The sequence below is a fragment of the Salmo salar genome, chromosome 14 (genome assembly GCF_965601325.2).
Source record: "Salmo salar chromosome 14, fSalSal1, whole genome shotgun sequence".
In the NCBI taxonomy this organism is placed as follows: domain Eukaryota; kingdom Metazoa; phylum Chordata; class Actinopteri; order Salmoniformes; family Salmonidae; genus Salmo; species Salmo salar.
The window spans coordinates 79310236-79337830 of NC_138304.1; the positions used below are offsets into that span (position 1 = coordinate 79310236).

General features: G+C 42.5%; 1 protein-coding gene across 3 annotated transcripts in view; it reads right to left on the bottom strand.

Annotated features, from left to right (window-relative positions):
- The window catches only part of LOC106570238 (trafficking protein particle complex subunit 9), a 398200-nt gene that overhangs the window by 278536 nt on the left and 92069 nt on the right, over positions 1-27595 (bottom strand). For all 3 annotated transcript variants that reach the window (XM_045694753.2, XM_045694752.2, XM_082961201.1), the window contains 3 exons: positions 21170-21296; positions 20276-20408; positions 18436-18596 (listed from right to left, as the gene is read on the bottom strand). In XM_045694753.2, coding sequence (XP_045550709.1) covers positions 18436-18596; positions 20276-20408; positions 21170-21296 — 421 coding nt within the window. The remainder of the gene's footprint in view (positions 1-18435; positions 18597-20275; positions 20409-21169; positions 21297-27595) is intronic.

Consider the following 27595-nt stretch of genomic DNA (forward strand, 5'->3'; position numbering starts at 1 on the left):
GAAAACACTGCTGACGAAACAAACAAAAAAATCTATTTTTCTCAGTGTGTCAGTCCGTTGGGTAGTTTGGTCCATGAGAAGGAGAGAGAAGTGCTGTGATTGGGATAGCAGAGAAGACATCAATACAGGAAACACACCAGGTAGCAACACAGTGAGTCTGACTGGTAGCAGTGACAGGGAGGACAGGGAGAGGTAGCATGAGGACACCATAGTCACAATGTATTTCACACTTCATCTGAAGCAAGTACGCCTAATAAAAATGTAACTAGGTCTACAACCTCTACACGGCTGAGTTGGTGAGATGTGTCCCGTCAAACCCCCATCAGGTTTAACAGGCCTACTTCAACAAGTGATCCATCTGAGAATAAAACATAGTACTGATACTGGCTACGTGAATCAGTCTGAACAAGAGTCAATCCCTCTTTTAGTAGGACCTTGATAATAATGGTCACGCCAGGATAGTGGGTTTGATTCCCGGTACCACCCATAATAAATATGTCTGCACGCATGGCTGTAAGTCACTTTGGATAAAAGTGTCTGCTAAATGGCATATATTAATACTATGATTATAATTATTAAAATAAACTGAAAATGAATACGTTTTGCACCAAAAGTGCTTTAGTTTAGACGGCAACACTCAAACCAGAACTTCAAGCCCATAGAGACATGATTAAATCTTTGATTTATCTAGATGTTTAAACCACTCTTCTTGTGCCGTAATAAATACTATACAGTTGTTCCAACAGCAATTGGGACACAATGGCTGCCAACAAGTGAGAATTGAGTGGGCTCTCACTAAAAGGCTTTTGTAGTATGAGCCATGGCACTGCTGTGCAATTAACAGGCTTGATTACATCATGCAGAGCTCCATGTGGTGGGCTCCCATTGAGGCTACACCGTGGGATTTTGGCTGAGCTGCCGTGGGTAGCAGCCGGGGGGGGGGGGGGGGGGGGGTGTGTGTGTGTGTGTGTGTGTGTGGTGTGTGTGTGTGTGTGTGTGTCAAACAAAATCAAAAGTTTATTGGTCAAGTACACAGATTTGCAGATGTTATCGCAGGTGCAGTGAAATGCTTGTGTGTGCAACAGTACATAAACATTATGAAAATAACCAGTGTTCAATGACTATGTACATACAGTAGGGCAGTAGTCTGAGCACAGGCCAATGTGGGGCCCCTATGTTGAGCATCAGCGTGGTGGAGGTGTTATTGCCTTCCTTCACCAATTGTAAGCAAGGTTAGAAATGTTTATGTTTTAGTCAAACATATCTGTTTGGGCTTCTTGCGGTCAACTTGCAGTCTACAAATTATTTTGAATTATGTGCCGGCCCCCCAACCATCTGCTCCAGTAAAAAATTGGCCAGCGGTTAAATCTAACTGATGACCCCTGGTCTAGGGTGTCAGGTGGAGTGATATGGTCCTTAACTAGTCCCTCAAAGCACTTCATGATGACAAGTGAGTGCTACGGAGCGATAGTCATTTAGTTGCCTTCGCTTTCTTGGGTACAGGAACAACGGTGGACATCTTGAAGCAAGTGGGGACAACAGAATGGGATAGGGAGAGATTGACTATGTCCGTAAACAAACCAGCCAGCTGGTCTGCGCATGCTCTGAGGACGTGGCTAGGGATGCCGTCTGGGCCGGCAGCCTTGCCAGGGTTAACGCGCCTACATGACTTAATCACGTCGGCCACCGAGGCTGAGAGCAAACAGTCCTTGTGAGCGTCGGGGGGGGGGGGGGCCACGTCGGCGTCTCAATGTTGTTTTTCCTCGAAGCGAGTGAAGAAGGTGTTTAGCTCGTCCGGGAGAGTGTATGTAGTCTTAAGCAAATAGCGTTTTAACATATACAGCTAAGAAGTAACATGTTGAGAACCTTGTCTAACGTAAATGAAGCAGAATGAAGAATGACTCCCAGGCTTATGAAGATTCTAAAAAGAAAACAAACAAACGGGTACGCATGCACGCACACAACATTGTTACTACTAATAGTGCTCAACAAAACCACTGCAACCTGAACAGGTGAAAACACCAGGAGAAAGGGCATTGAGCACCTCCAACCAACCAGCCTCTAGCAACACAGCTAACACAAATTAGACAAATAAAGGTTAGTTCTCTGCCATCACAACCAGCCTGATGTGTCATTAAACACCTCCAAAAGGTCTCCTAAATCTACCTCAGACCTCAGCTTAATTGGTTTTGGTGCTTTCCTCTATATAATGAGCCAGACTGTGTAGAACAAACACAGGATCAGAGGGGACCCCAAGAAGTAGAATGATCCTAAGTGGAAGGGAGGAGTATTTCTCCTCTGTGATCTATACTATTAGCAACGGTCATCGAAATTGTCAAAAACAATTATTAAAAATGCAACAGTTGGACAATGGATGAAGATATTCTAAACTTTTTGAATTTTTCTAACCCATCAGACATTGACTTAATTACAGCACATAACAGTTCAGGGATTTTGGTGGGAATTCAGCTACTCAATGTATTGTCAAATTCCACCTTTTTTCCCCTAGAATGAATGCACTCATACACTACATACTCGTCGAACATCTCATTGCTAAATCATGGCCATTAATATGGAATTGATCCCCCCTTTGTTGCTATAACAGCCTCCATTCTCCTGGGAAGGCTTTCCACTAGATGTTGGAACATCGCTGCAAGGACTTGCTTCCATTCAGCCACAAGAGCATTAGAGGAGGTAAGGCACTGATGTTTTATGCAATTAGGCCTGGCTCGCAGTCGGCGTTCCAATTCATCCTACAGGTGTTCGATGGGGTTGAGGTCAGGGCTCTGTGCAGGCCAGTCAAGATATTCCACATCAATCTTGACAAACCATTTCTGTATGGACCTCGCTTTGTACACTGGAGCATTGTCATGCTGAAACAGGAAAGGGCCTTCCCCAAACTGTTGCCACACTGTTGGAAGCACAGAATCATCTAGAATGTCATTGTATGCTGTAGTATTACGATTTTCCTTCACTGGAACTAAGGGGCCTAGCCCGAACCATGAAAAACAGCCACAGACCATTATTGATCCTCCACCAAACTTTACAGTTTGCACTATGCATTCAGGCAGGTAGCGTTCTCCTGGCATCCATCAAACCCAGATTCATTTGTCGGATTGCCAGATGGTGACGCGTGGTTCATCACTCCAGAGACATACATTTGACCAACTGACTTGTTGGAAAGGTGCCACATTGAAAGTCACTGAGCTCTTCAGTATGGACCATTCTACTGCCAATGTTTGTCTATGGAGATTGCATGGCGGTGTGCTCTATTTTAGATACCTGTCAACAACGGGTGTAGCTGAAATAGCCAAACCCACTAATTCGAAGGGGTGACCACATACTTTTATAGTGTATAAACAGTTTAATTTTATATCCGGTATTTAAATACTGAAAATGATATGTGCCTCATTTGTAAAAATACAACGGCTGTATTTGCATATGAAGACATTAACATAAAGGAGAGGAACAAGGTTGAAACCACCAAACACTCTCTGTCTACCCTACCTGGGCCGTCTAGACTGCCTCATCATTTACTGCTGTTGTTCTGTTGCATAATTCAACTAGTGTGTCAATAGCAGGATACGCTGGGAATAAAAATCAACAGGATTGGCTCTAGACTACACCTATCTAAACATATGTTACATTGTTTGCGAGATCAGACACAATATCGCTATAATCTGAGTGTTCGTTTTCACAAGTTGCTTTCATTTCCGTGCATTCAATTTTTAAAACATTTCAACTGTATTAAATGATTCTGCCAAAAAATGAATACCTATCAAATGAAATGATCTGTGTTTGGTTGAGATGGTGTGTTAAATCCTAGACGAAGCGTTAGTGTTCTTATAGATTCAACGTTAAGACGATGTATTCCATTCAGCCCATTTCAACCATTACCGGAGTGTTTGACAGGTCATTACAATCCTTTACGCAGTCGTAACGTTAACAGGACAAAACGATAGGCACAAGCAAGAGTATGAAAGAGCCGTAATGAGTAAAATGTAAGCAATCAATCCAGCAAGATTTAAGTGACAGCACCTCTCAAACACAGGAAGTAGATGGCTGAAAAACACAGATCCTCAGGTGGGCGGTGAACACGTGTTGCTAATACTAAGACCCCAAATGAACCAGACTGAGATAGAGATGTTGTTTTTCAAATCAGGGTCTGCACCCTTGTTCAGGTGAATTGTGTATATAATCATTCCTTGCTGGATTTCTGGCTGCATGACAACGCGGGCTGTTATACAGGCTCGAGCAGTACTCTCTCCTTTTACTGACTCCATCGACAGAACCAAAGAAATGTTAACTGTATATGTGTAAATCACAACACAATGTAGGAATAGAGACACATTGTCAAGAGAAAATGTGTTAATGAATGTGTGTGTGGGAGGAGAATGTGTGTAGCCTTAGCCTACTGTTTGTCTCAATCCATTCAAATAATTACTCTAGCCTTGCCTGCATTTCCTTTCCGTTAGCAACGTCAACCGATTGAGTGTATTTGAACAGATATTTCTAATGCGGCTGCTCAGCCGCAAGCACCTCCACCACATCAGCAGCTGAAACGCTCAACGCTAAGCCACCTTTCACGTCAGCATATTAACTAATAGAATAGAATCTCATAAATGCAATAATATCATCTAGTAGAATCAACAGTACCTTCAGAAAGTATTCACACCCCTTGACTTTTTACAAATTTTACTGAATTTAAAATGGATTACGTTTACATTTTTTGACACTGGATTACACACAAGGCACTAAAGTAATACTGCAAACAATGTGGCAAAGCAATTAACTTTTTGTCCTGTATACAAAGTGTTAAGTTTGGGGAAAATCCAATACAACACACTACAGAGTACGGCGCTTCATATTTTCAAGCATAGTGGTGGCTGCATCATGTTATGGGTATGCTTGTAATCGTTAAGGACTGGGGAGTTTTTCAAGATAAAAATAAATGGAATGAAGCTAAGCACAGGCACAATCCTAAAGGACACTTGGTTCAGTCTGCATTTCACCAGACTCTGGGAGATGAATTCACCTTTCAGTAGGACAATAACCTAAAACACAATGCCAAATCTACAGTACATTTGCTTACCAAGAAGAGAGTTAGTGTTGCTGAGTGGCCGAGTCACAGTTTTGAATTAAATCTACTTGATTATCTATGGCAAGACTTGAAAATGGCTGTCCAGCAATTTTCTACAACCAACTTGACAGAGCTTGAAGAATTAAAAAAATAATAATGTGCAAATGTTGTACAATCCAGGTATGGAAAGCTCTTAACAGACTTACCCAGGAAGACTTACACCTGTAATCGCTGCCAAAGATGATTCTAACGTGTTGAATACATATGTAATCAAGATATATTAGTGTTTTATTATTTTTCACAAATGTTTGACTTTTTCATCCACTTTGACAGTAGATCGTTGACCAAAAAAAGGACAATTAATTCCATTTTAATCCCACCTTGTAACAAAAGTCAAGGGGTGTGAATACTTCCGGAAGGCAGAGTAAGGCCTCTTAAGAACCTTTTAGAATGCCTACACATGCTTTAGAAATCATTCAATACCAAATGTCATGTCAAGAGGGAGTGCTCCAAACATCTCTAAAGACATAAAACCATCCAATCCACCCTAACCAAAGTTAAGGAATCTCATCTAAATCAGATGAACTCTGTTCGTGCTGTATGCATGATATATGACCAAACTCTCAAAGGAAACCTGTTCCAGGATCTGTGCCAAACTAAACCCCTCTAGGGAAATAAACCACCGAGCTTCTTAATGACTAGAAGTAATAAGAAAATTAGATGATGCTCTTTTCCTCCACTTACACTACTCCAATTTTTGTCTGTGCCTGACATGGCACCCCATTCCCTATATAGTGCACTACTGGCCAAATGTAGTGCACTATAAAGGGAAAGGGTGCCATTTGGGACACAGCCTTTGTAATTCTGTAATTTCATCATATCCAGAGAGTTTCTGCTTCCAGAGAGAAAACAGTGGACACACAATCAATCATCCGTTTAAAAGCCTTTTGGCTTTTCACCCAAGCTGACAAAGAAAGTGTAAAACATTCTTTCTGACGTTGATGTGCAGCTTGCAGTTCTGGACAACAGTGATTTGGTTTGTCATAATCCTTCATGCTTTTAGCCTCCTCAACCAAGGCGTGACGATACCGCAGAATGTTGCATTTTAACAAATTGCCTTTTAAGAAACTGTTAATACATTGAGAATATATCTGGTGGGATCCCTTTCAAACCAATACATCAACACTACTTGTTAGTATAAAACTGTAGCCTACTTTATGTTGAGTAGTGTACTGAATATTCTTTCCGATTTGGTTCGAGAGAAGTGACTCTTCCAATGTGATTCATAAACACAATGAAACACCTTGATAAGTTCACAGCCAGGACTTCAACTGAAAGCTGAAAATGTGAGGACTGTACTGTATGTTAAAATCAAACAAAAAAATAGCAGAGGACTCTCTCCCTATAAGACAGATTGCTTCCCACAGCCCTGTCTAAACACAGGAGGCAGTACAATCATGCAGTCAGTGGTACAACCATGTAATCGCTGCAGTTGAAATAAGGACAGGAGTGTGTGTGTAGGCTGGTAAGGTACTACATCAGCACAGTACTGGCAAGCCACTCCACATTCCCACTTCTACCACAGCCATTTTCCTAATCACATCAGTTTCCTAGGCAACTTCAAAAGGAAAGGTGTGCGTGTGTCGAATTGCAGCCCTCTACAAGCCCACTGGTAAACCACAGCTCTGACAGAGCGGGTGGGTCATTTCAATTCAAACCACGCACCACAGGTAGACTACAGTTTTACCACTCAAACGTAAAGCTTGTAGTTAAGACGGATCCTCAGCGACAACGGCAAACTACGTGACAACTGTTGATGTACAATGTTTTGTCAGAACATATTGCAGATGTCAGCTGGATACATGTGAGAGAAGGACAGAGAAAGAGAGAGGTACAGAGAGCGAGAGAGAGGTACAGTGAGAGGTACAGAGAGAGATAAAGAGTGACTGACCCAAAATTAAGGAAAGCTTTGACTATAGTCTTGCTATTGAGAGGCTGCCGTAGGCAGATCTGGCTCTCAAGAGAAGACAAGCTATGTGCACACTGCCCACAAAATGAGGTGGAAACTGAGCTGCACTTCCTAACCTCCTGCCAAATGTATGACCATATTAGAGACACATATTCCCCTCAGATTACACACTCACAAAGAATTTGAAAACAAATCAAATTTTGATAAACTCCCATATCTATTGGGTGAAATACTACAGTGTGCCATCACAGCAGCAAGATGTGTTACCTGTGACCGCAAGAAAATGGCAACAAGTGAACTCACAAAAACTGACTTCAGTGAGTTCAAGACAACTGGGAACTCGGGAAAAACGAGCTACGACTGGGGAAATACGTTTTGAACTTTCATCCAACTCTGAATTGTAAATCGGGAACTTGAGCCTCTTTCTAGAGCTACGACCTGAAGATCGCTGATGTCATCATGATTCAACCTTTTTTTTCGAGTTCCCAGTAGTCCAGTAGTCCCAGAAAGCACGATAAATCCAGAGAATGTCAGACTTTGATGAAAGTTTGATGACAAAATTTGCGAACAAAGGACCGCCGCACAACCTTCCTGTTCAAGTGAGCACAGCACAACAAGGTGAGTCCAAAAATGTATTTTATGCTGCTGCATAAATGATGTAATATGCCAGGGAGATATGTATACTGTAGCTAAGAAAGTAATACTAAGTGTAGTAAGCTGTACTAAGTGTAGTAAGCTGTTAGTAGCCCATGTGTCTCACCCTAATAATTTGGTCTATTTACCCCTCTTAATTTCACCTACTGTTCTGACTTGGTGGTGCACATGTAGCCTAATACCTGTTTTTGAGAAATGTAATCATCAAATATTTTAAGAGCTTTCATTGTCTGCTTATATGCCCCCTTTATTTATCCTAAGGTTCTGACTTGGTGTGCAGCGAGAGCACTGTAAGAACGGCCCATGTTCTAAATTCTGTCACTGGACATTTCAAAGTTGCTGAACAAATAGTTATATTGACTATGTCCGTCCTAGCTCGCTCATTAATGTCTTAATCAAAATTACGGATTGCCTCTTATCTGCTTGTCGTCCCCTTATGCCATAGTTTGTACATCTCAATTGTCAGTAGAAACCTCATTTATTTAAGCAAGTCAGCTCCCGAGTGGCGCAGCGGTCTAAGGCACTGCATCTCAGTGCAAGAGGCATCACTATATTCCCTGGTTCGAATCCAGGCTGTATCACATCCTGCCGTGATTGGGAGTCCCATATGGCGGCGCACAATTGGCCCAGCGTCGTCCGGGTTTAGCCGGGGTAGGCCGTCATTGTAAATAAGAATTTGTTCTTAACTGACTTGCCTACATAAATAAAGGTTCAATTAAAAAATATACTGCTCAAAAAAATAAAGGGAACACTTAAACAACACATCCTAGATCTGAATGAAAGAAATAATCTTATTAAATACTTTTTTCTTTACATAGTTGAATGTGCTGACAACAAAATCACACAAAAATAATCAATGGAAATCCAATTTATCAACCCATGGAGGTCTGGATTTGGAGTCACACTCAAAATTAAAGTGGAAAACCACACTACAGGCTGATCCAACTTTGATGTAATGTCCTTAAAACAAGTCAAAATGAGGCTCAGTAGTGTGTGTGGCCTCCACGTGCCTGTATGACCTCCCTACAACGCCTGGGCATGCTCCTGATGAGGTGGCGGATGGTCTCCTGAGGGATCTCCTCCCAGACCTGGACTAAAGCATCCGCCAACTCCTGGACAGTCTGTGGTGCAACGTGGCGTTGGTGGATGGAGCGAGACATGATGTCCCAGATGTGCTCAATTGGATTCAGGTCTGGGGAACGGGCGGGCCAGTCCATAGCATCAATGCCTTCCTCTTGCAGGAACTGCTGACACACTCCAGCCACATGAGGTCTAGCATTGTCTTGCATTAGGAGGAATCCAGGGCCAACCGCACCAGCATATGGTCTCACAAGGGGTCTGAGGATCTCATCTCGGTACCTAATGGCAGTCAGGCTACCTCTGGCGAGCACATGAAGGGCTGTGCGGCCCCCCAAAGAAATGCCACCCCACACCATGACTGACCCACCGCCAAACCGGTCATGCTGGAGGATGTTGCAGGAAGCAGAACGTTCTCCATGGCGTCTCCAGACTCTGTCACGTCTGTCACGTGCTCAGTGTGAACCTGCTTTCATCTGTGAAGGGCACAGGGCGCCAGTGGCGAATTTGCCAATCTTGGTGTTCTCTGGCAAATGCCAAACGTCCTGCACGGTGTTGGGCTGTAAGCACAACCCCCACCTGTGGACGTCGGGCCCTCATACCACCCTCATGGAGTCTGTTTCTGACCGTTTGAGCAGACACATGCACATTTGTGGCCTGCTGGAGGTCATTTTGCAGGGCTCTGGCAGTGCTTCTCCTGCTCCTCCTTGCACAAAGGCGGAGGTAGCGGTCCTGTTGCTGGGTTGTTGCCCTCCTACGGCCTCCTCCACGTCTCCTGATGTACTGGCCTGTCTCCTGGTAGCGCCTCCATGCTCTGGACACTACGCTGACAGACACAGCAAACCTTCTTGCCACAGCTCGCATTGATGTGCCATCCTGGATACCTGAGCCACTTGTGTGGGTTGTAGACTCCGTCTCATGCTACCACTAGAGTGAAAGCACCGCCAGCATTCAAAAGTGACCAAAACATCAGCCAGGAAGCATAGGAACTGAGAAGTGGTCTGTGGTCCCCACCTGCAGAACCACTCCTTTATTGGGGGTGTCTTGCTAATTGCCTATAATTTCCACCTGTTGTCTATTCCATTTGCACAACAGCATGTGAAATGTATTGTCAATCAGTGTTGCTTCCTAAGTGGACAGTTTGATTTCACAGAAGTGTGATTGACTTGGAGTTACATTGTGTTGTTTAAGTGTTCCCTTTATTTTTTTGAGCAGTGTATATATCAGCTATGTTTATTTAAAAGACAGTAAATAAGGCTGAATGAACTGTTTCGCTGCCAGGCAAGGCTCCTCTGATAGCCAGGTGTAGCAGTGGTAAGGTGTTGGGACTGCTGTTGGGACAGCTTTATGTAGGCCCTTACAGTTTGTGGGCACCGTTATAGTGCATGTGTCGTGTCGTGTCGTGCCGTGCCGTATAGTGGCTTTGCAGGTACGGACCCACATTTTTTTTCCACCACCAAGATTTACATGCTAAAATCGCCACCGTATAGACATAATGACATTTGAAATGTCTTTCTTTTGGAACTGTTGTGAGTGTAATGTTAACTGTTCATTTTTTATTGTTTATTTCACTTCTGTCGAAATTGAACAGAGAGAGAGAGAGAGAGAGAGAGAGAGAGAGAGAGAGGTACAGAGAGAGAGGTACAGAGAGAGAGGTATAGAGAGAGAGGTATAGAGAGAGAGAGGTACAGAGAGAGAGAGGTACAGAGAGAGAGAGGTACAGAGAGAGAGGTACAGAGAGAGAAAGGTACACAGAGAGAGAGAAAGAGAGAGAGAGGTACAGAGAGAGAGGTACAGAGAGAGAGAGAGGTACACAGAGAGCGAGAGCGAGAGAGAGAGAGAGAGAGAGAGAGAGAGGGAGGGAGGTACACAGAGAGAGAGAAAGAGAGAGAGAGAGAGAGAGAGGTACACAGAGAGAGCGAGAGAGAGAGGTACACAGAGAGAGCGAGAGAGAGAGGTACACAGAGAGAGCGAGAGGTACACAGAGAGAGCGAGAGAGGTACACAGAGAGAGCGAGAGAGAGAGGTACACAGAGAGAGAGAGAGGAGAGAGAGAGAGAGAGAGAGAGACCTCTCTGATGACAGTAGGGAGGACGCAGAGAGCTGTGGGTTGGCAGCACACTACATTGCTGCCTGCCATAAGATGAGGGACAGTGTCTGACAGACCAATCAACCTGCACATGTCCTCTACTGTATGCTTATTGTTATTGTTCAATGTATGGTTATTCTGACCCTTGGTTATTGTTGTTACTGTTGTCCCGTTGACAATTTTGATTTTTATTCTTATTATTTTCATTTTGTAAATATCCAAAGTAAGCTTTGGCAATATGTACATTGTTACGTCATGCCAATAAAGCAAATTGAATTGAGAGAGAGAGAGAGGTACACAGAGAGAGAGAGAGAGAGAGAGAGAGAGAGAGAGAGAGAGAGAGAGGTACACACAGAGAGAGAGAGAGGTACACAGAGAGAGAGAGAGGTACACAGAGAGAGAGAGAGGTACACAGAGAGAGAGAGAGGTACACACACAGAGAGAGAGAGAGAGAGAGAGAGCGAGAGAGAGAGAGAGAGAGAGAGAGAGGTACACACAGAGAGAGAGAGGTACACAGAGAGAGAGAGAGGTACACAGAGAGAGAGAGAGAGAGAGAGAGAGAGAGGTACACAGAGAGAGAGGTACACAGAGAGAGAGAGGTACACAGAGAGAGAGAGAGAGAGAGAGAGAGATACAAATAAAGAGAGAGAGAGATACAAAGAAAGAGAGAGAGGTACACAGAAAAAGAGAGAGAGAGAGAGGTACACAGAGGGGTGCCATAAGATGAGGGACAGGGACAGACCAATCAACCTGCACATGTCCTCTACTGTATTGTTATTGTTCAATATATGGCTATTTTGACCCTTGGTTATTGTTGTTACTGTTGTCCCGTTGACAATTTGTATTCTCTTTTTTTTTTTCATATTGTAAATACCCAAAATAAGCTTTGGCAATATGTGCATTGTTACATCATGCCAATAAAGCAAATTGAATTGAATTGAATTGAGAGAGAGGTACACAGAGAGAGATACACAGAGAGAGAGAGAGAGAGAGAGAGAGATACACAGAGAGAGAGAGAGAGATACACAGAGAGAGAGAGAGAGAGAGATACACAGAGAGAGAGGAGAGAGAGAGAGAGAGAGAGATACACAGAGAGAGAGAGAGAGATACACAGAGAGAGAGAGAGAGAGAGATACACAGAGAGAGAGAGAGAGAGAGAGAGAAACACCTACCTGGAGGTGACAGCATTCCCTCCCCCATATGCCCCCCTAGGCACAACATAACCAACAAAAACGGGTCACAACTCCTGCAGCTCTGTCGCATGCTGGGTATGTACATAGTCAATGGTCAATATGGTAGGTACACCTATAGCTCATCTCTCGGCAGTAGTACTGAAGACTACTTTATCACTGACCTCAACCCAGTCTCTCAGAGCGTTCACAGTCAGCCCACTGACACCCCTATCAGATCACAGCAAAATCACAGTCTACTTGAACAGAGCAATACTCAATCATGAGGCATCAAAGCCAAAGGAACTGAATAATATTAAGAAATGCTATAGATGGAAGGAATGTAGTTTGGAAACCTACCAAAAAACAATTAGGCAACAACAAATTCAATCCCTTTTAGACAACTTCCTAGACAAAACGTTCCACTGTAACAGTGAAGGTGTAAACTTGGCATTAGAAAACCTAAACAGTATATTTGACCTCTTAGCTTCCCTATCAAATCTAAAAATGTCAAACAGAAAACCGAAGAAAATGAACAACAATGACAAATGGTCTGATGATGAACGTAAAAATCTAAGAAAGAAATTGAGAAACCTGTCCAACCAAAATCATAGAGACCCAGAAAACCTGAGTCTTCACTATCACTAAAACTATGGAAAAAGAAGGAACAGCACGTCAGAAATGAGCTCAATGCAAGTGAAGAATCCAGAGACTCTAACCACTTCTGGGAAAATAGGAAAACACAAAACAAACAACAACACAAAGAATTATCTATCCAAAATGAAGATGTATGGGTAAACCACTACTACAATCTTTTTGGCTCTATAACAAAGAACAAACAGCAAAAACATACATATGATCAAATACAAATCTTAGAATCACTACCAGAACCCACTGGATTCTCCAATTACCTTGAATGAACTACAGGACAAAATAAAAACCCTCCAACCCAAAAAGGCCTGCGTTTTTGATGGTATCCTCAATGAAATGATCAAATATACAGACAACAAATTCCAAATGGCTATACTAAAACTCTTTAACATCATCCTTAGCTCTGGCATCTTCCCCAATATTTGGAACCAAGGAATGATCCACAAAAATTGAGACAAATTTGACCCCAATAACTACCGTGGGATATGCATCAACAGCAACCTTGGGAAATTCTCTGCATTATCATTAACAGCAGACTTGTATATTTCCTCAGTGAAAACAATGTACTGAGCAAATGTGAAATTGGCTTTTTACCAAATTACCGTACAACAGACCACGTATTCACCCTGCATACACTAATTGACAAACAAACAAACCAAAACAAAGGCAAAGTCTTCTCATGCTTTGTTGATTTCAAAAAAGTCATCGACTCAATTTGGCATGAGGGTCTGCTATAAAAAAAAATGATGGAAATGGGTTTGGGGGGAAAAACATACAACATTATAAAATCCATGTACACAAACAACAATTGTGTGGTTAAAATTGGCAACAAAAAAAAACATTTCGTCGGACAGGGCCTTGGGGTGAGACAGTGATGCAGCTTAAGCCCCACCCACTTCAACATACAGTTGTAGTCAGAAGTTTACATACACTTAAGTTGGAGTCATTAAAATGTGTTTTTAAACCACTCCACACATTTCTTGTTGGGATAGGGGGCAGTATTTTCACGGCCGGATGAAAAAACATACCCGATTTAAACTGGTTACTACTCTTTCCCAGAAACGAAAATATGCATATTATTAGTAGATTTTGATAGAAAAACAGTCTGAAGTTTCTAAAACTGTTTGAATGGTGTCGTGAGTATTCCAGAACTCATATGGCAGGCAAAAACCTGAGAAAATTCCAAGCAGGAAGTGGCCTGTCTGAGAATTTGTAGTTCTTCTTTTGATTCTCTATCGAAACTACAGTATCTGTGGGGTTACGTAGTACTTTCTAAGGCTTCCATTGGCTCTCTAAAGCCTTCAGAAAGCGTATTGAGGCGTCTTCTGTCTCTGGGCAGAGTATAGTAGCTCAGTTTGTCAGTGGTCTGCCTGGTGACAAAGAGATTGGATATGCGCTTTCACATGAGCACGTTGTTTTTTCTTTTCGTCTTTGAATGAATACACTATTGTCCGGTTGGAATATTAGCACTATTTTACGAGAAAAATACCATAAAAATGTATTTTAAACAGTGTTTGACATGCTTCTAAGTACGGTAATAAAACATTTTGCATTTTTTTGTCTCGAAATGCGCTCGCGCGTTACCCTTTGGATAGTGACCTGAACGCACGAACAAAACGGAGGTATTTGGACTTAACTATGGATTATTTGGAACAAAAACAACATTTCTTGTGGAAGTAACAGTCCTGGGAGTGCATTCTGATGAAGATCAGCAAAGGTAATACCATTTTTCTAATAGTAATTCTCAGTTTAATGTGCCCTGAATTTGGCGGGTGTCTGAATAGCTCACCGTGATGGCTGAGCTATGTACTCAGAATATTGCAAAATGTGCTTTTGCCGAAAAGCTATTTTAAAATCTGACAAAGCGATTGCATAAAGGAGATCTGTATCTATAATTCTTAAAATAATTGTTGTGTATTTTGTCAACATTTATGATGAGTAATTTAGTAAATTCACCGGAGGTTTTGGGAGGAAATGCATGTTCTGAACATCACATGCCAAAGTAAAAAGCTGTTTTTGGATATAAATATGAACTTGATTGAACAAAACATGCATCTATTGTATAACATAATGTCCTAGGAGTGTCATCTGATGAAGATCATCAAAGGTTAGTGCTTCATTTAGCTGTGTTTTGGGTTTTTGTGACATATATGCTTGCTTGGAAAATGACTGTGTGATTATTTTTGTCTATGTACTCTCCTAACATAATCTAATGTTTTGCTTTCGCTGTAAAGCCTTTTTGAAATCAGACAAGGTGGCTAGATTAACGAGAGTCTTGTCTTTAAAATGGTGTAAAATAGTCGTATGTTTGAAAAATTTAAATTATTGCATTTTTGAGGTTTTTGTATTTCACGCCATGCGATCCCATTGGCTGTTGGCTAGGGGTTCCGGTAGCGTAACGGCTAGATGTAAGAAGTTAACAAACTATAGTTTTGGCAAGTCAGTTAGGACATCTACTTTCTGCATGACACAAGTCATTTTTCCAACAATTGTTTACAGACAGATTATTTAACTTAGAATTCACTGTATCACAATTCCAGTGGGTCAGAAGTTTACATACACTAAGTTGACTGTGCCTTTCAACAGCTTGGAAAATTCCAGAAAATGATGTCATGGCTTTAGAAGCTTCTGATAGGCTAATTGACATAATTTGAGCCAATCATTGGTGTACCTGTGGATGTATTTCAAGGCCTACCTTCAAACACAGTGCCTCTTTGCTTGATATCATGGGAAAATCTAAAGAAATCAGCCAAGACCACAGGAAAAAAGAATTGCAGACCTCCACAAGTCTGGTTCATCCTTGGGAGCAATTTCCAAATGCCTGAAGGTACCACGTTCATCTGTACAAACACCATGGGACCACGCAGCCATCATACCGCTCAGGAAGGTGACGCGTTCTGTCTCCTAGAGATGAACGTACTTTGGTGCAAAAAGTGCAAATCAATCCCAGAACAACAGCAAAGGACCTTGTGAAAATGCTTGAGGAAACAGGTACAAAAGTATCTATATCCACAGTAAAACAAGTCCTATATTGACATAACCAGAAAGGCCGCTCAACAAGGAAGAAGCCACTGCTCCAAAACCGCCATAAAAAGCCAGACTACGGTTTGCAACTGCACATGGGGACAAAGATTTTATTTTTTGGAGAAATGTCCTCTGGTCTGAGGAAACAAAAATAGAACTGTTTGGCCATAATGACCATCGTTATGTTTGGAGGGAAAAGGGGGATGCTTGCAAGCCGAAGAACACCATCCTAACCGTGAAGCACGGATTTGGCAGCATCATGTTGTGGGGGTGCTGTGCTGCAGGAGGGACTGGTGCACTTCACAAAATAGATGGCTTCATGAGGAAGGAAAATTATGTGGATATATTGAAGCAACATCTCAAGACATCAGTCAGGAAGTTAAAGCTTGGTCGCAAATAGGTCTTCTAAAAGGACAATGTTTACTTCCAAAGTTGTGGCAAAATGGCTTAAGGACAACAAAGTCAAGGTATTGGAGTGGCCATCACAAAGCCCTGACCTCAATCCTATAGAACATTTGTGGGCAGAACTGAAAAAGTGTGTGCGAGCAAGGAGGCCTACATACCTGACTCAGTTACACTAGCTCTGTCAGGAGTAATGGGCCAAAATTCAGCCAACTTATTGTGGGAAGCTTGTGGAAGGCTACCCGAAACATTTGACCCAAGTTAAACAATTTAAAGGTTATGCTACCAAATACTAATTGAGTGTATGTAAACTTCTGATGCAATGGGAATGTGATCAAAGAAATAAACGCTGAAATAAATCATTCGCTCTACTATTATTCTGACAATTCACATTCTTAAAATAAAGTGGTGATCCTAACTGACCTAAAACAGGGAATTTTTACTAGGATTAAATGTCAGGAATTGTGAAAAACTGAGTTTAACTGTATTTGGCTAAGGTGTATGTAAACTTCCAACTTCAACTGTATATATGAACGAATTGGCGAGGGCACTAGAAAAGTCTGCAGCACCCGGCCTCACCCTACTGGAATCTGAAGTCAAATGTCTACTGTTTGCTGGTGATCTGGTGCTTCTGTCACCAACCAAGGAGGGCCTACAGCAGCACCTAGATCTTCTACCAGACCTGGGCCCTGACAGTAAATCTCAGTGAGACCAAAATAATGGTGTTCCAAAAAAGGTCCAGTCGCCAGGACCACAAATACAAATTCCATCTAGACACCGTTGCCCTAGAGTGAGTGAGTGAGTGCGTGTGTGAGTGCTGGAGTGCTGGAGTGCTGGAGTCAGAGCAGATCCCCACCAGCTGCAACCTGTTCCATAATCAAGACCTCTACATATTCTCAGTCCTGCCACTTCCAGATCGTAATCTCTGCCCAGTCAGTTCATGTTTCTAGCCGTTTGTTCTTGTTGTGCCTGTGTTCCCTTGCCTGATGCTGTTTTCCTCTCCGCTACAGTTCTGCCCGCTCTGACTCTGGTCCCTGTCTCCAGTCCGACTTCTCGTCAGTCCTGCTACTCTGTCCTGGATTCCCCACTCTACGCTCCCTTGGATTTCCCTCCGGACCTGCTTACCCTGTCCCAACATCTCTCGCTCCAGCCTCAGCACCTGGTTTCCGGCAACCTGCCCAAGCTTCCCCTGACCTGCACTCAATCTCCCCCCGTGTTTCAATAAATACCTTGGTTACCTCATCCCAGTTTCCTCGTCTGAGTCCGCTCTTGGGTTCACCTGTTCCACTCCGCGTGACACATAAAAGGATGCGATTCCCAAACCTTCCATAACAAAGCCATCACCTACAGAGAAATGAACCTGGAGAAGGTTACTAAGCAAGCTGGTCCTGGGGCTCTATTCACAAACACACCCCACAGAGCCTCAAAACAGCAACACAATTAGACCCAACCAAATCATGAGAAAACAAAAAGATAATTACTTACAAAAAAACAGAGCAAACTAGAATGCTATTTGGCCCTAAACAGAGAGTACACAGTGGCAGAATACCTGACCCCTGTGACTGACCTAAACTTAAGGAAAGCTTTGACAATGTACAAACTCAGTGAGCATAGCCTTGCTATTGAGAAAGGCCACGGTAGGCAGACCTGGCTCTCAAGAGAAGACACACTGCCCTCAAAATGAGGTGGAAACTGAGCTGCACTTCCTAACCTCCTGCCAAATGTATGACCACATTATAGACACATATTTCACTCAGATTACACAGATCCACAAAGAATTTAAAAAAATATATATGATTTTGATAAACCCCTATATCTACTGGGTGAAATACCACAGTGTGCCATCACAGCAGCAATATTTGTGACCTGTGACCACAAGAAAAGGTCAACCAGTGAAGAACAAACATCCTTGTAAATACAACCCATATTTATGTTTTTATTTATTTTCCCTTTTGTACTTTAACCATTTATACATCGTTACAACACTGTATATAAACATAATATGACATTTGTAATGTCTTTATTCTTTTGGAACTTCAGTGAGTAATGTTTACTGTTCATTTTTATTGTTTATTTCACTTTTGTTTATTATCTACTTCACTTGCTTAGGCAATGTTAACATATGTTTCCCATGCCAATAAAGCCCATTGAATTGATACACACACACACAGAGAGAGAGATAGGGAGGGACAGAAAGAGAGAGAGAAACAGATGGAGGGAGAGTACATGAAAGGAAACACTGGTTTAAAAAGTGTGTGTGTGTGTGTGTGTGTGTGTGTGTGTGTGTGTGTGTGTTTTTTTTTTTTTGTCTGAACCCTGACCTTTAGTATTGCAGGTCTTGGAGGTGACTTCCAGTGACTCCAAGTCTTCAGAGCCGATGTTCTCCAGAGTGATGGTCAGCTGCTGGGTCTCTCCGTTAAAGAGCTGAACAGACACACTGCTGGACAACTCCTCTTTAGAGGGCTGGAGGGGGTGGGCCGACCTGGAGGGGGATACAGGAGGGTAAGGGTTAAGATATGTCTTCAGACAGCGCTGAGCGATTAACCGAAATGTTGGTTAATTTTCATTTTCTAAACAACTAATTGACCGACATCGTTTCAATTATTTAAATTCATTTAGTTTCCATTTCGTTCTGTTTTTTTGTGAGCTCAATGCAGCTTCTCTAGAGATATTGAGATTAAGCCCGAACTATGCAATGTAGTAGGGAGTTGTAGTTTCCAACAGGACAATATTCTAAATAGTTTAGAGCAGTAAACGTGGTAACTACAATGACCATAATCCATTGCGCACCTACTTCTCCGGTCTGTGTTTCTTTTAAGCCTGCTACATTAGGTTAGCGTGGGAAAGAGAAGGAGAAGAGACAGAAGACACGTGATCGAGAGGGATAGAGAGCAGTTGCTTCGTGAGGTATCTCTATCTGAAAATAGATGATCATGGTTGGTATTCAGCAGTCATAAAAGCCTTATTTACTTTGAAGAACTACAAAATAGTGATTTGTCAGACAGTATAGGCAGCAGCTCTGTAGAGATGAGATGACTTGGAATAAATAATAGTCAAATAAAACAAATGTAATATTCACAACAGCTGAAATATTTGATTAAAGAGAATAAATGATGGTTAATAAGTGATCTGCAGTAATGAGAAGTCACTACAATCATGGGTTTTTATTCATTGTTTTATTCTGTGCTACAGCATTCAACCCACATAATGCATAGTGCATTTAATGTTTGAAAAATAATCAAAAAGAAAAAACGAGATATATTTTGTATTTTTTCAAAACCCAACCGACCTCAAAAAGCATTAATCGCTCAGCACTACTTCAGACCTGGAGATCTGGAGAGACACAGGCAGTTAAGGGTTAAACACATGTCTTCAGATCGCGAGAGACACACAGGAAGATAAAGACATGTTTTATTGACTGGAGGGGTGAGCCAACAGATCAATCAATTCATCGACATTGAGCTTGATCTCGCTCTATGTAGCCGATTTAAAGTTATTCATATAGTGTGTCTAGACACACTGCTCCACAGGGGGTCTAGGACTTTGAGTATTGATGTTGGCCACTGCACTGCATGCAAATCTACACACACACATACACACTTTGTCCACGTGCTATTACTAAAGCTATCTGACCCTGTTGGGTACTGGAATCAACGCAACAGTCAGTCTCATAATTATGTCTTTTGTAATGTTATTGTCCAGCAGCAAGCGACTAGGCTGAAGAGAAAGCATATCTATCCAACATTCTCTCATTACTAAGATACAGAACCTGTAATTATCAAGGTATAAACGGTGACTTAAGTTCTTAGTAATTACAGAGGTCCCAGCCGCTTCCAAAGCTGTTCCTCTTAGGTATCAGTGGGTCATTTCAAAGTAGCTGGAAGAAGAAAGAAACCCACAGATGACTGAACGGAGGGACGACTGCCTTGCAGAAAAGAGCCTGTGAAGATAACAGCCTGTCTAGGGACCGCGGCTGTGAATTATCACCAACTAAAAGTATCAAGATGCGGTTGGGAGCTGGTTGTGTTTTTGGTCCAGAAACCCCACTACCAGTCACTCATTTTAAAGTGGCTCTGACTAAGCAAAGTGAGTACCTACCACTCCGTTACTGGTTGCTCCATCAGGTGCAGTTTTAAGGAGTTAGGGCGGAGGGTGTCTCACCGTGGTAGAGAGGTGCTGAGCTGGAGACGGGGTAATGATGGAATGACCTCCACCATACAGCCACTGGTCCTCACACTGGGTAGACCCTCCAGGAGGCAGTCACTGGTCACACCAAACACTGACGTGTGGTAGCCTACAGACAGGAGAGAAAAGGAGAGGTAAAAGTCAGTGCCCTAAAAAACTAAGGACTAACAAGCACTGCAATAACTTTTCTCCATTCTATGAAGGGTGACATTGAGAACACACTTATAAAGGATTTCTACCCAACCATCCTCTGTTCAAAAGAGTCTAACCTATTAATGTAATATAAATGGGAGAAACAGAGCTGTGAGTCTTGGTTGGTTTATAGTTGGGGCTCCTGTTGTGACATCAGAAAGGTTTACAACACAATCTGAGACCCTCCTCTATTAACCACACACACACACAATTAACCCCCACCCCATCCTCTGGAGAAAGACAATCAAGTCACTTGTCTTAACCATGGGGACAAAATTACAGGCAATTACTGTGGTGCAAGATTAAGACTCAATGACTATGTAGATCATAGGAATTAAAGCTACACTAATATCCCAAGCTACTGAGGGTAACTGAAAGCTGAGATTAACTGACCTATCTCTTTGTCCTCGTTTAACCTGTTTATAAATGGAGGCAGAGAACATGGGGTCTTTCTGCCGGTCGTCAAGGCACACATCAATGTTTTTACATTTTAGTGAAAAATCTGCACATGATTTGTCCAGAAATTACTGATCATTTCATCAAAAGAACGCCTATTAATAACCAATCTTTGTATTTCGTAAAAGTAAGTTGTCAGGGAGGAAGCCATTTCCATTTCAATGATGCTCTTTCCTGTGTAAGCAGTGTTGATTTGTAAGGGTAAAGTTGTGCTAGACTCACCGTTGACGTTGATGTTGCCTGCGGTTCGTGGGACCCCCACCAGGGTGACGGGGTACAGCCCAGACTCCGCAGGGAGAGACAGGGCAGCAGGCAGGGACTCAAACTCCACGCCCGACGTCAGCAAACCCTGGACAGGACAGAGGACAACAGATCAGTCAGAGAAATTACGCTTTAAATCAGGTTACCATTGAGCATAATTCATAAAACAAATAGTGACTATACTTAGTTTTTCAATAAAATTAGAATACAAAATTCTTGCAACCAATAGAATGTTATATATATGGGGATACAACCATCCCAGATCTGCAGATTTTGCTGCGAAGAGACAGAATCATTAGATCATTTATTTTGGTACTGCCCATATGTAGCTTGTTTTTGGTCGCAGGTTCAGGAATGACTGAAGAATTGCAACATTTACCTGGAGCTAACTCTGCAAATAGCACTGCTGGGTGATTTGAAAAATAGTCAATCGATCAATAATATGATAATACGCTTAGCAAAAATTATATCTTTAATTTACAATCTGTAGAATCTGTGAGAATAGAAAGGTTCAGAACTTTTGTGAAACATCACAGCACAGTTGAAAAATATATGGCAAATAGAAATCAAAACTGGATGGTGTTCAGAGACAGATGGGAGGGGTTCAGTGGACCTGAAGGACGGGACTAAAAACAAACAAAAGATAACTATGGTAAAATATACAGTGTCTGTAAAATGTATATAGTATATATAAACTGGAAGTAGAAGCCTAAGTGTTGTTGTCATCCATTAGTTTGCTCCAATTAGGGGAGGGGGGGGGGTAGTGTTAGGGGGAAAATAATAAAGGAACATATATAAATAGTATATATACAGTACCAGTCAAAAGTCTTGACACACCTACTCATTCAAGGGTTTTTCTTTATTTTTACTGTTTTCTACATCACAGAATAATAGTGAATACATCAAAACTATGAAATAACACATATGGAATCACGTAGTAACCAAAAGAGTGTTAAATCAAAATATATTTGAGATTCTTCAAAGTAGCCACCCTTTGCCTTGATGACAGCTTTGCACACTCTTGGCATTCTCTCAATCAGCTTCATGAAGTAGACACCTGGAATGCATTTCAATTAACAGGTGTGCCTTGTTAAAAGTTCATTTGTGGAATTTCTTTCCTTCTTAATGCATTTGAGTCAATCAGTTGAGTTGTGATAAGGTGGCGCCGATGAGGATAGCTGACGTTGTACATGCTTCTAACCAACTGTGCTAATTTGTTTGTTTTTTGGAGTTGTTTGTAACTTATTTTTTTATTTATTTTGTGAATAATGTTGATGGTACCATCTCTTATGATCAAAAATAACTTCTGGACATCAGAACAGTGATTACTCACCTCGAACTGGAAGAAGCTTTTTCCTTTAACAAGTCCGACGAGAAGGATATACTGCTTTCTCGGTAACAGGGCCAAATCACCGTCATTTGCGTGAAGAAAAGACGGAGGAAAATGGAGCGCAGGTCGGGCTGCCTTCGGAGAAACCGTACGCGAGCGAGTAAACTCCCACTGCCATCCGTTTTACTGACTAACGTGCAATCATTGGAAAATAAAATGTATGCGCAATGATTAAGATTATCCTACCAATGGGAGACTAAAAATTGTAATATCTTATGTTTCACCGAGTCGTGGCTGAATGACGGCACGGATCATATAGAGCTGGCGGGATATTACATGCACCGGCAGAACAGAGAAGCTACGTCTGGTAAGACGAGGGGTGGGGGTATGTGTTTATTTGTCAATAACAGCTGGTGCGCGACGTCTAACGTTAAAGAAGCCTCGAGGTACAGTATTGCCCGCCTGAGGTAGAGTACCTTATGATAAGCTGAAGACCACACTATGTACCAAGAGAGTTCTCATCTATATTATTCGTAGCCGTCTATTTACAACCACAGACTGATGCTGGCACTAATAACGCACTCAACCAACTCAAAAAGGCCATAAGAGAACAAGAAAATGCTCATCCAGAAGCGGCTCTCCTAGTGGCCGGGGACTTTAATGCAGGCAAACTTAAATCAGTTTTACAAACTTTTTACCAGCATGTCACATGTGCAACCAGAGGAAAAAAACCTCAAGACCACCTTTACTCCACACACAGAGATGCATATAAAGCTCTCCCCCACCCTCCATTTAGCAAATCTGACCATCTGCAAATCTGCTTACAAGCAAACACTAAAGCAGGAAGTACCAGTGACTCGCTCAATACGGAAGTGGTCAGATGATGCGGATGCTACTCTACAGTACTGTTTTGCTAGCACAGACTGGAATATGTTCCGGGAATCATACAATGGCATTGAGGAGTATAGCACATCAGTTACCGGCTTCATGAATAAGTGCATCGACAACGTCGTCCCCACAGTGACCGTGCGTAAATATCCGCATCTAGCATCTAGCTCTTGAAAAATATTAGGGCCTACAAACAGAAACCCAGACGCGAGCTGCCCAGAGATGCGAGCCTACAAGACGAGCTAGATGTATTTTATGCTCGCTTCGAGGCAAGCAACACTGAAGCATGCACGAAAGCACCAGCTGTTCTGGATGATTGTGTGATAACGCTCTCTGTAGTCGATGTGAGCAAGAACTTTAAACAGATGTGGGGCCAGACAGTCAGGACGTGTACTAAAAGCATGTGCGGACCAACTAGCAAGTGTCTTCACTGACATTTTCAACCTCTCCCTGACCAAGTCTGTAATACCTACATGTTTCAAGCAGACCACCATAGTCCCTGTGCCCAAGGAAGCGAAGGTCATCTGCCTAAATGATTACCGCCCCGTAGCACTCAAATTGGTAGCCATGAAGTGCTTTGAAAGGCTGGTCATGGCTCACATCAACAGCATCCTCCCGATATCCTAGACCCACTCCAATTCGCATACCGCCCCAACAGATCCACAGATGACGCAATCTCAATCGCATTCCACACTACCCTTTCCCACCTGGACAAAAGGAACATCGACGTGAGAATGCTGTTCATTGACTACAGCTCAGCATTCAACACCATAGTGCCCACGAAACTCATCACTAAGCTAAGGACCCTGGGACTAAACACCTCCCTCTGCAACTGGATCCTAGACTTCCTGACGGGCCACGCCCCAGGTGGTAAGGGTAGGCAACAACACATCTGCAATGTTGATCCTCAACACTGGGGCCCCTCAGGGATGTGTACTAAGTCCCCTCCTGTACTCCCTGTTGACCCTCGACTGCGTGGTCAAACATGACTCCAACACCATCATTAAGTTTGCTGACGACACAACAGTGGCAGGCCTGATCACCGACAACGATGAGACGGCCTATAGGGAGGAGGTCAGAGACCTGGCATTGTGGTGCCAGGACAACAACCTCTCCCTCAGTGTGAGCAAGACAAAGGAGCTGATCGTGGACTACAGGAAATAGAGGGGGCTGCAGTGGAGCGTGTCTTAGCCAAATACATTTAAACTCAGTTTTTCACAATTCCTGACAATTAATCATAGTAGAAATTCCCTGTCCTACGTCAGTTAGGATCACCACTCCATTTTAAGAATGTGAAATGTCAGAATAATAGTAGAGCGAATGATTTATTTCAGCTTTTTTTTCTTTCATCACATTCCCAGTGGGTCAGAAGTTTACATACACTCAATTAGTATTTGGTAGCATAACCTTTAAATTGTTTAACTTGGGTCAAATGTTTTGGGTAGCCTTCCAAAAGCGTCCCACGATAAGTTGGGTGAATTTTGGCCCATTCCTCCTGACAGAGCTGGTGTAACAGTCAGGTTTGTAGGCCTCCCTGCTCTCACACGCTTTTTCAGTTCTGCCCACAATTTTCTAAAGGATTGAGGTCAGGGCTTTGTGATGGCCACTCCAATACCTTGACTTTGTCGTCCTTAAGCCATTTTGCCACAACTTTGGAAGAGACGCTTGGGGTCATTGTCCATTTGGAAGACCCATTTGCGACCAAGCTTTAACTTCCTGACTGATGTCTTGAGAGTTTGCTTCAATATATCCACATCATTTTCCTACCTCATGATGCTATCTATTTTGTGAAGTGCACCAGTCCCTCCTGCAGCAAAGCACCCCCACAATATGATGCTGCCACTCCCGTGCTTCACTGTTGGGATGGTGTTCTTCGGCTTGCAAGCCTCCCCCTTTTTCCTCCAAACATAATGATGGTCATTATGGCCAAACAGTTGTATTTTTGTTTCATCAGACCAGAGGACATTTCTCCAAAAAGAACGATCTTTGTCCACATGTGCAGTTGCAAACAGTAGTCTGGCTTTTTTATGACCGTTTTGGAGCTGTGGCTTCTTCCTTGTTGAGCAGCCTTTCAGGTTATGTCGATATAGGACTTGTTTGACTGTGGATATAGATACTGTTGCACCCGTTTCCTCCAGCATCTTCACAAGGTCTTTTGCTATTGTCCTGGAATTGATTTGCACTTTAAGCACCATAGTACGTTCATCTCTAGGAGACAGAACGTGTCTCCTTCCTGAGATGTATGACAGCTGCGTGGTCCCATGGTGTTTATACTTGCGTACAACTGTTTGTACAGATGAACGTGGTACCTTCAGGCATTTGGAAATTGTTCCCAAGGATGAACCAGACTTGTGGAGGTCTACAATTTTTATTCTGAGGTCTTGGCTGATTTCTTTTGATTTTCCCATGATGTCAAGCAAAGAGGCACTGAGTTTGAAGGTAGGCCTAGAAATAGATCCACAGGTACACCTCCAATTGACTCAAATGATGTCAATTAGACTATCAGAAGCTTCTAAAGCCATGACATCATTTTTTGGAATTTTCCAAGCTGTTTAAAGGCACAGTCAACTTAGTGTATGTAAACTTCTGACCCACTGGAATTGTGATACAGTGAATTATAAGTCAAATAATCTGTGTGTAAACAATTGTTGGAAAAATGACTTGTCATGCACAAAGTAGATGTCCTAACCAACTTGCCAAACTATAGTTCGTTAACAAGACATTTGTGGAGTGGTTGAAAAACAAGCTTTAATGACTCCAACCTAAGTGTATGTAAAGTTCCGACTTCAACTGTACACACATACATATACACACACACACACACACACACACACACACACACACACACACACACACACACACACACACACACACACACACACACACACACACACACACACACACACACACACACACACACACACACACACACACACACAGTCATGAGATACAATGCAGTTGTTCATTAAAATGTATGCTATCAGTAGAGCTTCATTAAAATGACTTGATACTATGTTATCGAAGAGTGTCAAATGATTCTACTTCAAAATCGGCCCTATTAATTAAACACAAACAGAGACTGAGCATGAAGCAACGGTTAAACTGGAACAGCAGGACATCTAAGTCGCTAAAATGATCATAAAACCTGTCAATGTAACGTAGTGTCACAACTGACTTGATTACAGTTCAATTTACTTTGAAACTAAATCAAGTGGATCTAATGAATCAGATTCCACTGTTCTAATGTGACATGATGAGAGAAACCCCATAATTGTCCCAGTGCCGTAGTGGGTGGCAGTTGTTTCCACTGCTCCCTGTAATGTTCCTATCAGAACTGCAGATGAAGGAATGGAGGAGGAGGAGAGGAAGCAACTTTAGAGTATTGAAACCCAGCCCCACAGAAGTTTCCAGAGATCCCTGTAATCAATCATGGTAATCTAATATAGCCCGATATCACAAAGCAGTGTTTCCCAAGTCCTTGAGTAGCCCCAACGTTTTCGGCCCCGGACAAGCACACCGGATTCTACTTGTCAACTCATCATCAAGCCCCTGACAAGTTGAATGAGGTGTGTTTATCCAGGGCTACAGCAAAAAGATGTACGGTTGGGGGTAGTGGAGGACCGGAGTTGGGAAACACTTAAAGGATAGGAGAGGAAACCACGTAAGAGTATTGAAACCCAGCCTCTCAGTGAGCTGGTGGGAGGGAGGTTGTCTCAGGCGTCAGTACCAGAGTGCTCTGATGGGAGGAAGGGTTAGTGAGAGTAGTTACCAGTGTTCCCTGTAATCCATCATCCTAATCTAGCCCTGATATCCTGGAGCCCAAGCAGGCACCGCCATCTCCCACAGAGAAAATTGCTCTTGTTCTCACCGTGAGAGAGAGAGAGGAGGAAACTAGAAAAACACACACACAAACAGTGTAAATTGAAGGCTGTCTGCTCTGCTGTAGGAGGAGAGGAGGAGAGATGGGAAATGAGTCCTACACAGTAACACAGTAGGGGAGATCGGGAGGTTCGACTATCTCAGAGAGGAATATGCTAGTGTAACATTTTTATCAGTTATACAGGTGGTCAAATGCACATCACAACTCATCTCTGGTCATTAGGCTGGCTGGGTGACGCCATGGAGAAGACCATTATCATATACATGTCTCCAGTCATAGAGAGCCTCTG